The sequence below is a fragment of the Scyliorhinus canicula genome, chromosome 3 (genome assembly GCF_902713615.1).
Source record: "Scyliorhinus canicula chromosome 3, sScyCan1.1, whole genome shotgun sequence".
Classification (NCBI taxonomy): Eukaryota; Metazoa; Chordata; class Chondrichthyes; order Carcharhiniformes; family Scyliorhinidae; genus Scyliorhinus; species Scyliorhinus canicula.
Window position 1 is genome coordinate 47485167 of NC_052148.1, and position 12473 is coordinate 47497639.

General features: G+C 48.4%; 1 protein-coding gene across 4 annotated transcripts in view; it reads right to left on the minus strand.

Moving 5' to 3' along the window:
* dym (dymeclin) overlaps nt 1–12473 on the minus strand; it is a 536995-nt gene that overhangs the window by 385262 nt on the left and 139260 nt on the right. For all 4 annotated transcript variants that reach the window (XM_038790496.1, XM_038790499.1, XM_038790497.1 and 1 more), the window contains exon 8: nt 2090–2232. In XM_038790496.1, the coding sequence (XP_038646424.1) occupies nt 2090–2232 (143 nt within the window). The remainder of the gene's footprint in view (nt 1–2089; nt 2233–12473) is intronic.

The following is a 12473-nucleotide window of genomic DNA, read 5'->3' on the forward strand; positions in this document are numbered from 1 at the left end:
GGGAGGAGGTCGGAGTACTTCCGGCTTTACCGAGGGACCAGGCAGGGTTGCCCCCTGTCCCCCTTGTTGTTTGCATTGGCAATCGAGCCGTTGGCGATGGCGTTGAGGGATTCAGGGAGGTGGAGAGGTTTGGTGCGAGGTGGGGAGGAACATAGGGTGTCATTGTATGCCGATGACCTGTTACTGTATATGGCAGACCCGGTGGGAGGGATGCCCGGGGTGATGGAGCTGCTAGCTGAATTTGGGACCTTTTCAGGCTATAAACTAAATTTAGGCAAGAGTGAGGTGTTTGTGGTACAACCTGGAGACCAGGAGGAAGGAATTGGTAGGCTCCCGCTTAGGAGGGCAGGGGAGAGTTTTAGGTACCTGGGGGTGCAGGTGGCCAGGGACTGGGGGACTCTTCACAAGCATAACTTTACCAGACTGGTAGATCAGATGGAGGAGGAGTTCAAGAGGTGGGACACGCTGCCATTGTCGTTGGTGGGGAGGGTGCAGTCCGTCAAAATGACAGTGCTTCCGAGGTTCTTGTTCCTTTTTCAGTGCCTGCCCATATTTATCCCCAGGGCCTTCTTTAGGAGAGTGACTAGCAATATTTTGAGCTTTGAGTGGGCACGTGGGACTCTGAGAGTGAAGAGGGTTTTCCTGGAGCGAGGGAGGGATAGAGGCGAGCTGGTGCTGCCCAACCTTTTGGGGTACTATTGGGCAGCCAATGGTGTGTAAATGGATGATGGGGGGGGGGGAAAGAATGGAGATGGTGTCATGTAGAGGTACGAGCCTGGGTGCCTTGGTAACGGCGCCTTTGCCACTCTCCCCTAAGAGGTTTACCACGAGCCCGGTGGGGTGGCAGTGACCCTAAGAATCTGGGGACAGTGGAGACGGCATAGGGGGGAAACAGGGGGCTCGAAGGAGGCTCCATTGGGTGGAAATCATCGGTTCATCCCGGGGAACACTGATGGGGGATTTAGGGGATGGCAAAGGGTGGGCATCAATAAATTGAGGGACCTGTTTATTGGCGGGAGGTTTGCGGGCCTGGGGGAACTGGAAGATAAATTTGGGCTCCCCCAAGGGAACATGTTCAGATACTTGCAGGTAAAGGCGTTTGCTAGGCGACAGGTAGAGGAGTTCCCTTTGCTGCCTTCGCGGGGGGCGATGGACAGAGTGCTTTCGGGGGTGTGGGTCAGAGAGGGGAAGGTGTCTGACATTTATAAGGTAATGCAGGAGGTGGAGGAGTCGTCAGTGGAGGAGCTGAAGGCTAAATGGGAGGGGGAACTTGGGGAGCAGATAGAGGACGGGACTTGGGCGGATGCCTTGGAGAGAGTCAACTCTTCCTCCTCATGTGCGAGGCTTAGTCTCATCCAATTCAAGGTGCTGCACCGGGCCCACATGTCCGGGATTAGGATGAGTAGGTTCTTTGGGGGTGAGGACAGGTGCACCAAGTGTTCGGGGAGTCCAGCGAATCATGCCCATATGTTCTGGGCTGCCCGGCACTGGAAGAATTCTGGAAGGGGGTGGCGGGGACGGTGTTGAGGGTGGTTGGATCCAGGGTCAAACCAGGGTGGGGACTCGCGATTTTTGGAGTTGCGGTGGAGCCGGGAGTGCAGGAGGTGAAAGAGGCCGGTGTCCTGGCCTTTGCGTCCCTAGTAGCCCGGCGGAGGATCTTGCTGCAGTGGAAGGATGCGAGGCCCCCAAGTGTGGAGACCTGGATCAGTGACATGGCGGGATTTATAAAATTGGAGAGGGTCAAATTTGCCCTGAGAGGATCAATACAAGGGTTCTATAAACAGTGGCAGCCTTTTCTGGACTTCCTGGCTCAAAGATAGGTATCTTGGTCAATAGCAGCAGCAACCCGGGGAGGGTGTTCCTTATTATAGTTTCTATTTTTTTTTCTCTATGGTTATGTAACTTAACATTGTGTTAATTTAAGTTGTTGTTAATATGTTGTGTTGTTCATTGAGGAGGGGCGAATGTTTATGATTGATATCATTATTGTTATTGTTGGTATTTTATTACCGTTCGATGTATATATACAAAAAATGTTCAATAAAAATTATTTTTTTAAAAATAAAATAATCAAACGCAACATACTTACATGCCACACCAGATGCTAAACCATATAGCAAGCCACTTCCCTCAGGTGTCTGTTCAAGAATCTGAGTCCCTGGAGGTGGGCACTTCTCTTGCCTAATGAAGTTGTAAAGTAATGTTTTTACAATTCTGCTAGTATGCTGGACACTGTGAAAAGAAAAAAAAAAGAAAAGCTCAAAGAGATATCATTGATAATTCCCATCTATTACTACTTTAAAACAGTGATGGAGAGTTTCCGCTAGGTTGCACCCAACATTTACTAAAATATCGCAAAAGATCAAGGAATTTCAAGTGAAAATTATGTCCAGTACAAATTAAGTTCCCATGAACTTTTCCACCAGCAATACCAATAAAATTGGCCACACCTTTTGATCAAATTTTTTTCTCTTTTTTTAAATTTAGAGTACCCAATTAATTTTTTCCAATTAAGGGGCAATTTAGCGTGGCCAATCCACCAAGCTTGTACATTTTTGGGTTGTGGGGGCGAAACCCATGCAAACACGGGGAGAATGTGCAAACTCCACACGCACAGTGACACAGAGCCGGGATCGAACCTGGGACCTCGGTGCCGTGAGGCCGCAGTACTAACCCATTGCGCCACCGTGCTGCCCTCCCTTTGGATCAAATTAATCACCATGGTGAATTTCTGCTAATTTCATCCACTTGCGGGCCTTTGAGGTGGCTCTTAGAGTTAATAGGCACCTTGTAAAAAGGTTTACTTTTTTTAATGTACTAATAAACTGACTACTGCACACCAATGTGGCTAGTTAATGGTTTTGTATAGATTATTTGCAGTTATTTAAAATCTTATTATTCTCAAATGGTGAACAAATCATTGCTTGAAAATGCTTATTGTGATAAACCCTTTTTCAGCTAGATGAATAAAACATCAAGTTACCACTTTTAATTACATCAAGGAATATTTTTAATCCAGTTCTTTAAAAAATGTTTTAGAAGTCTGCCTAGTTGCGCTCTTTCATGTAAGATTTTACATTCAGCAATAAGCAAGTGAGTTTGAGCAGAAACTTGAGCAAACATATTGTACGTTTAAGTACAATTCACACCTGGATCACTGATTGTCTCCGCAGTAGAATACCTTAGCCATTATGTCAACATTCTACATTATACACAATATACAATGCAAATTGCTCTGTCACACTTAAGTGTGACTGCAGCTTTTTAATTGGTTTCACGCAAAATAATCCAATGCTCTGATCTGAAATCTGACCTTTAACCTCCTCAAACATTAACTTCAAGAATGCAGAGTTATATCTTGCAACATAAAGCTATATTTTAGCATTGTTTAATATAACATTATTAAGCAGCCTATTCTCTGACATTGATAATCAATGTAGTTCAAGTTATTTTTTTTCAGCGATTACAATAGCCTGAACAGTCAAGCAATGCATGTTCACATGCAGCATCCTCCTTTCAGGAGTACAAGTTCTTATTGTTGTTTGACAGGGCTTAAGTGAGCAATAATGTACAAATGCCCAAAGTGCTGACTTTTTAATAAAGAATTGTACTCATCTCTTCAAAGGGTAAACAAACCCAAGCCCAAACCCCTGGAAATGCCACTCGATAATTAGTTTGTCTGAGTTGAGAAAATGCAGTCTAGAATGAATGGATTCCACTCCTGTTTCCTTTCTACACGGGTTTTTTTTTTCCCCAAACCACCCTCGTAAGAAAATAATTGATCTCTACTTTGCTCCTCACGACATGCCATGGTTGAGATCAGGAACCTACTTCAGAGGAAACCACCCATCTGCTCTGATACTCCCATGCTGTCTTTTTGTATATAATGTTGTCCACCGTGATCTTAAATGGACAGCTTATTATGACACATGGTCACGCATTGAAGAATTATTACTCTTTTAAGAAAAGGGTTAATCAGAGCAATAGCAGATTCTATTGCTGACTTGAAACAATTTGATATTGTAATGTTAACTTCTAACCTTTTAGGTGGTAAGATTCTCGAACTGTAATGTTGTAAAATAATTTAATTGATGTTATAATTGCACAGCAAGCCTAAAATTTAAACAGTGTTTGAACCGACCTTTACTTTTCAATCCTTGAGTGAAGTAATCACCTGGTAGAGAATATGCTTTAATGGCATAAGCTAAATAAAAATATGCAAGTGTATAATGATGCCCAAGCTTGAGGGACTGTGCTCACTAATATATGTTTGCAAAGATGCCAGTTGACCCTGCAAAAGAGAAACACATATGTAAAGACATTGAGAGAAATATAACGTTTTGTCCAGTGGATGGGTTTGGTGGCTGTGGTATTTAATCAGACAAGAGGGTGCTGAGTGGGATGGTGGAACCTTCCTGCACCGCTCAATTAATTTCTGGTCAGAATTTGCAAAATTGCTTTTAAGAGAATATGCAATTGCGGAACCAGGATGCATATGACCAGCTGAACCCTTAGAATAGACCTGTTTTCTGAGCTCGCCTGTAACATGTATACATTAGTACCAGTTTGCAAATAATGGAACCTACTTATAGTTTATTATTTCTCTCTGTGTAATTGATAAGTTTGTGTTATGCAAGCGATGATCATGGGGGTAGGGGTAAACATTTGAAGACCATGGCCACATTGCAGAAATAAAAGAGATCATCAGAATATCTCAGGAGGAGCCACAGACAAATTTTGGTACAGTACAGGCTGTCTGCAGCAAAGGCAGAGGCTGTATGTACAGCGAAACCCTGAGAGGCAGAATTCCTCTACAAACAAAACAGAGCAGAGTACCTGATTTCAGGGGTAGATCAATCAGTGGTGAGTGGGAGCAACAAGCTGGTTCAGGGCTGCACTTGTCTTGAGTCAGACCGAAAAACTGAAGAGCCAATAAGGTGTCCTCCGGTGTTATTCTCATACAAAACAACTTGGTGGGTTGGACAAAGGGCGCTAAACGTGCAACTGGACTGTGTGCCACAAACCGGAACTACGGGCAAAAAAAAGGGAAGAAAAATGGCAGTGCATTGTTAAATGTGTTAGTGGAAATAAAGCACCAATCACGATCGACTGTGGTATGTGCTTTCTGTGCAAGTGCAGAGTCAGCGCACTTGTGCATGCACTGCACGCGCATGCGGTGTGCGCTTTCTCCAGGGGTAAACCTTATATGCTGTTATAACAGAATTAGAAAGGTTATATGCTGATACAACAGAAACAAAATTAGATACTTATTGTTTTATCCAGGCTGATGAAATGTAACACCCCCCTACCCTTGTAGATTGTAAAAACTTTGAGCATTACAAGTAGCTTATGCTGCATAATTATAAGATTTTATCATTGGATCTCAACCCAATTCCTAGTATGCAAGGATACAGCACAAAACTAACCTCACTTACTCATGTTTGATTTTTAGTTATGTTAAAAATAAAAGACATCATGGACCGATAGAATAAGTGCCAACTGAATATTACACAACATTAAATCTTTGCTACTTAGGGTACAGAAGCCTTTGCTGCGTCGCAGGATTTGTAATCCGTTTGCATCCAATTTTGGTTTTACTAGATGTTCGTGGTCTTCCTGTGTCAATTTAGGCAGTGAGCTTACAACTGAGGGGATGGGATAGGTTAGAGGGTCTGCCCACCTTGCTTCTGTTGTGTCAAATCCAACTCCTTGGGATTTAGTGTTCACAGTATGGAGATTATTTCCTATTAATGGTCTGATAATGGATTTCCTTTGTTTCATTCGGGAGCGTGCTGGGTTTTTTGTATGTGCTATACTTACCCAATTTTCTTTTTATATTGCTATCCTTGCATTTTCAGTGATAGAGAATTTTTTCTTAGTACACTTTGCTTTATCGATAAGATGAGTAATGTCACAACAGGATGGTGGGCAGGTGGCATGATCTAGAGATGGTGGGTATGGCCTTCATACGTCCTCACAGTTAGTGAGGAAAACCCCCCGTTACATCTTATTGTGTTGCTTTGTTTTGTTATACTTTTGTTATTTTGGGGTTAAAGGAACCTTGATAGCTTTTTGTTGGGGTGCAGACAGATATGTATCCCAGGTTTTGTTGCTGTTGATGCCTCTGGTGTAGCTGGGGGTGTGCGGAATAGTTACTGATGCACACCCAAGCCTGGTCAGCATATCCTTGGTTATCCTGCTTTTCTCGGGCAGGTCTTTTATTTTCCTGGCTGCGCCAGTAGCTACTTGATAATGTGGCTCCTGGGATGGAAGTTGAGTATTTCATCATGTTGTTAGGTCTCTTTGATGAGAGATAATGGATGAAATCCTGTTGATGGTGGGACCTGAGTAGCAATCTCAATATGTCTAGAGATGGAGGGGGGTTATCCTGATATGCCCCGCTCTTTGTAATATACCTATCTAGTCCGTACGAAAGGAGGTGATGATTACAACAATTGCAATTGCTAACATGAACCAACTGTATTAGGGGTTGCTGGAAAGGTGTGTGTGTGTGTGTGTGTGTGTGTGTGTGTGGGAGGAGGGAGGGGGGGGGGGGGGGGGGGGAGACAGTGACTAGGGCCGGGGTGAGGTCCTGCTTGCGAGGCAGGGCTTGCAAGGATGGTCATGGCAGTAGGAAGGGCGAGGGGGTGAGCGACCCCGGTCTGAGTGCTGGCGTGAAGCATGCGAGGGTTAGGAGTCCGGTGAAGAGAGCACAAGTATTTTCTCACCTGAAAGCAGACATGGTGCTGTTACAGGAGACCCATCTGAGGGTAAAGCACCAGATGATGCGGAGGAAGGGCTAGGGGAGCCAGGTGTTCCATTCTGACTTCAACAGTAGGGATGTGGGGTGGCTATACTGGTGGGTAAGCGGGTGAGGTTCCAAATGGAGAATGTCCCCGGTACACAAGGTATATTTGAAGATCAACTTTTTTGTGGTAGGGAAGGCACTGGTGGCTGGGGAAAAGATGGAATACTCGGTTATCGTGATATTGGATCATGCGCTGCATTGGGTGGATGTGGTCCTGGAGATGGGTCTAGCCCAGAGCATGGCTTCGAGGCTGGATGTGGCCTTTTTGGCGGACCTGAATTGATGCATTAAAATTGGGAGGGTCATTGAGGAGTGCGTGGAGTTTAATCGAAATGGAGACTTCTCGGTCGTCGGTGGTTTAAGAGGCGTTAAAGGCGGCAGTGAGGGTGTGGCCATCACATTTAAGGCGAAAGTTGATAGGGAGGTGCAGGAGGAGGAGCAGCAGGGAGGTGCAGGAGGAGCAGCAGCAGGGAGGTGCAGGAGGAGCAGCAGCAGGGAGGTGCAGGAGGAGGAGCAGCAGGGAGGTGCAGGAGGAGGAGCAGCAGGGAGGTGCAGGAGGAGGAGCAGCAGGGAGGTGCAGGAGGAGGAGCAGCAGGGAGGTGCAGGAGGAGCAGCAGCAGGGAGGTGCAGGAGGAAGAGCAGCAGGGAGGTGCAGGAGGAGCAGCAGCAGGGAGGTGCAGGAGGAGCAGCAGCAGGGAGGTGCAGGAGGAAGAGCAGCAGGGAGGTGCAGGAGGAGCAGCAGCAGGGAGGTGCAGGAGGAGCAGCAGGGAGGTGCAGGAGGAGGAGCAGCAGGGAGGTGCAGGAGGAGGAGCAGCAGGGAGGTGCAGGAGGAGGAGCAGCAGGGAGGTGCAGGAGGAGGAGCAGCAGGGAGGTGCAGGAGGAGCAGCAGCAGGGAGGTGCAGGAGGAGGAGCAGCAGGGAGGTGCAGGAGGAGGAGCAGCAGGGAGGTGCAGGAGGAGGAGCAGCAGGGAGGTGCAGGAGGAAGAGCAGCAGGGAGGTGCAGGAGGAGCAGCAGCAGGGAGGTGCAGGAGGAGCAGCAGCAGGGAGGTGCAGGAGGAGGAGCAGCAGGGAGGTGCAGGAGGAGGAGCAGCAGGGAGGTGCAGGAGGAGCAGCAGCAGGGAGGTGCAGGAGGAGGAGCAGCAGGGAGGTGCAGGAGGAGCAGCAGCAGGGAGGTGCAGGAGGAAGAGCAGCAGGGAGGTGCAGGAGGAGCAGCAGCAGGGAGGTGCAGGAGGAGCAGCAGGGAGGTGCAGGAGGAGGAGCAGCAGGGAGGTGCAGGAGGAGGAGCAGCAGGGAGGTGCAGGAGGAGGAGCAGCAGGGAGGTGCAGGAGGAGCAGCAGCAGGGAGGTGCAGGAGGAGGAGCAGCAGGGAGGTGCAGGAGGAGGAGCAGCAGGGAGGTGCAGGAGGAGGAGCAGCAGGGAGGTGCAGGAGGAGCAGCAGCAGGGAGGTGCAGGAGGAGGAGCAGCAGGGAGGTGCAGGAGGAGGAGCAGCAGGGAGGTGCAGGAGGAGCAGCAGCAGGGAGGTGCAGGAGGAGCAGCAGCAGGGAGGTGCAGGAGGAGGAGCAGCAGGGAGGTGCAGGAGGAGGAGCAGCAGCGGCTGAAAGAAATTTTGGAGGTGGATGGAAGATATGCGGAGGATCCAGAGCCATTGGGGAGGAGGAATGGGTTGCAGGTGAAGTTTACCTTTTGGCTACGGGTAAGGCAGTTCGGCAGTTGAGATGAGCGCGGAGGGGGGGTTGTGTATATAGTGAGAAGGCCACTCGAAGGCCACTGGAGCGGACCAGCTCCATCAGCAGGCAGTAATAAGGGAGATTTTTCGGATTAGGAATTGAACAGGAGTGGTGGCTCCGGGGCAGGTGAATAGGGTGTTTGAGGACTTTTATAGGGAGTTATACCAGTCGGAGCTGCCGGAGGATGAGTCATGGATTAGGAAATTTTTGGAGCGACTGGAGTGTCCAAAGGTGGGAGAGGGTGGGGGGCCTACCAGAGACTATGAGGCAGGCCTCTATTTCATTGCTACTGAAGAAGAAAGAGGACGGGGGAGAGTACCGACAGCGAATAAATGTTGAATAAAAATTGTAGTGATCCTCGCCTGAGTGTGTACAGAAGGGGCTGATGGGAAATGGAAGTACCACCAGGGGGCAGCAAGGGGACATATAGGAGTGACACCGAAAGCCCGCCCTCGCTCACTTTGGCTGGAGAGACAGTGGAGCAGGACAGGGACGGAAGTTGAGCTCAGGGCTGCGAGTGTGGTTAGGCCTAGTTGCAGAGCATAGAAAAGCAGTATCTTTACAAGTGCCATTCTGTAAGTAAAAGCTAACAAAGTCATTTATTGTGGAGCACAATAAACCATCCTTCAACTGCTAAACGACTTCTAGCATTTATTTAAGAAACATAACATGGTACAGGAGTGGCTTCTTTGAACAGAAAGAACCAACGCAACCAGCAAAAGCAACAGGCCGGCCGCCCGACTGTGGAAGACTTCGCAGCCTCTCGACTCCAGAGGACCTTCTGAGGCAATGGATCACACGCTACTTCCAGGGATGCTGAGAACTACAGGTAATTTAAATAGCAACTGGAAAATGTTTAAACAGCAGTTTCAGCTATACATGTCAGCTCTGGACTTAAATGCAGCCACCGATGACAGAAAAATTGGACTTTTACTCTCAACGGCAGGCCAGCAGGCGCTATACATCTATAACTCTTTTACGTATGCTGATCCTGAAGATAAAACTAAATATCAAGTGATAGCGGCAAAATTTGATGACCACTGTAAATCACAATCCAATGAAATCATGGAACGTTTCACCCTGCGTAACAGATTCCAAAAAAACAGGGAGACTATCTCCCACTTTGTAACAGATCTGCGCTTGCTAGCACAAGGTTGCAACTATGCTGATTTAACAGACTCAATTATCAGAGATCAATTAATCTATAGTCTTGCCGACGGAAATCTAAAAGAATCATTAATGCTGCAAAATGACTTAACACTGAAAACCACCATAGATAAATGCTTACTACAGGAGCAGAAAAAGCAGCAGTTACTGGAGCTGTTTGACAAACATACCTTGGAAAACACTCACCACGAGGCAGATACGAGAATGGTGACCTCATCTGACAGGCCCTCTCTTCCGGTCGCCGGTCCGTCTGCGCATGCGCGGCATCCCGAAAGACGCGACCCCGGAAGTACTCGGTACGCCCATGCGCACTTCTCGCAATACCTGCCCCAGACTGAAAGTCACGCTTCGCATGCGCGAACGCAACATATGCATGACGTCACGGACGTCATGACGTGTCATCGCTGTGGCTCCGCCCATTTAAAAGGGCAATGTCCTGCACAAGAAAAAAGGTGCAGAAAATGCTCCAAAATGAACCATTATGCCTCCCAATGTCAGTCCACAGCCAAATATTACTCCACAATGCAAAGGCATGGAGACTTTAAAGTACGCACAGTTGATGTAATGGACACTCCGGCACCCGAAGAAAATTTCTCCGACCACGAAGAATTCCACTCCTGGGAGAACAGGTACGGCATTGGAATCATAAACGCCACAGCGGAACCACAGGAGCTGACAGCAAAGCCTCGACACGTGCATGCCATTGACTCCACAAGCGAATGGAGTGCTACGGTGCAAGTCAATGACTTCCCCATCACGTTCAAGCTGGACACGGGAGCGTCCGCAAACTTGATGACGAGCAAAGATCTCGCATCCGTCCCAGGGACGCACGAGATGTTACCTGCCGCATGCAAGTTAACTGATTACAATGGAAACCAGATCACCTCAAAGGGATCGTGCCACCTACAAGTTGCCAACAAGACAGTCACAACAGGACTACGATTTGAAATTGTAGACGACAAAAGAACCTCACTGCTAGGTGCTCAAGCCTGCAAGGATTTGCGGCTAATTCAAAGGATCTTCATGCACGCGGCTGACTCATCACGCATGGCCGATGACATACAGCTGCTACTCAGCAAGTACCCCGCCGTCTTCTCTGGCATGGGTACGCTACCCTACAAATACAAAATCCTGATCAAAAAGGATGCCATACCGGTCATTCATGCCCCACGGAGAGTGCCGGCTCCATTGCGGGACAAGCTAAAAGCTGAGCCCCAACGTCACCAATCGCAAGGCATCATCTCACGAGTCACACAGCCGACTGACTGGGTCAGCTCGCTGGTGTGTGTTAAGAAGCCGTCTGGTGAACTCTCAGGATCTGTTTAGATCCCAAGGATTTGAACAAGAACATTCGCAGGGAACACTACCCTGTCCAAGCGAGAGGAGATAACAAGCTCACATATTTACCAAACTGGATGCCTCACAGGGCTTCTGGGAAATGCAGCTCGATGAGTCCAGCCGCCTGCTGTGCACCTTCAACACACCGTTTGGAAGGTACTGTTATAATCTGATGCCCTTCGGCATTACATCTGCATCCAAAATATTTCACAGAATAATGCTGCAGATGATAGAAGGCATTGAAGGCGTCCGTGTCTATGTGGATGACATCATAATATGGTCAACGACAGAGGAAGACCACATTGCGAGGTTAAAACAACTCTTCCAAAGAATCCACCACTTTGGACTGAAGCTCAACCGGGCCAAGTGCACCTTTGCACGGTCCTCTCTGACCTTCCTGGGTGACACAATATCAGAGCACGGGGTGAAGGCGGACGCTGAGAAGATCGCCGCAATTCAGAGCATGCAGAGACCACATGACAAGAAAGCGATGCTCAGGTTCCTGGGATTCATCAACTTCCTCGGCAAATTCATACCGAACCTAGCAGCACGGACGATGGCGTTAAGGAAAGTGATAAGGAAGGACACGGCGTTTGCCTGGACCCAACAGCACCAAGATGAATGGGATGATCTGAGACACCAATTGATGGAAGCTCCAACGCTCACATGTTTTGACCCGGCAAAACCTACAAAGATCTCCACCGACACCAGTCAACATGGAATTGGTGCGGTGCTACTGCAACAGAATGACCAGTCGGACTGGGCCCCAGTGGCTTACGCTTCACGAGCGACGACCGCCACAGAGTGCAGGTACACACAGATAGAGGAGGAGTGCCTAGGGCTGATCACAGGCGTGACCAAATTCCACCACTATGTGTACGGTCTCCCCACGTTTCTCGTGGAAACTGATCATAGGCCACTGGTAAACATCATCGACAAAGATCTAAATGATATGACACCGCACCTACAACGCATGATGATGAAGTTGCAGAGGTACGACTTCACGCTGGTCTACACCCCTGGCAAGGACCTTGTAATAGCTGACACATTATCACGAGCCATGGACGCTGACAACCCACCACTGGCTTCCATCAATGATGTGGAAGCTCATGCACAGTGGTGCAAGGAGACACTCCCAGCAACGGATGAGAGGCTGCAGCAAATTCGTCAGGCGACACAGGAGGACGCCACCCTTCAAGTCATGCACAACCTTCAGCACTGCTGGCCAAAAGGGCGGTTCCCACAATTCTAAAACGTCAGGACTGAACTGTCCGTGGTAGATGGCATAATACTGCGGAATGACAGAATCGTCATCCCACTGGCACTCCGGGCGGAAATGCTCTACAGGATTCACAAGGGGCACCTTGGTACCGAAAAGTGCAAAAGGAGAGCACGACAATCCGTTTACCGGCCAGGGACAAACGAGGACACAACG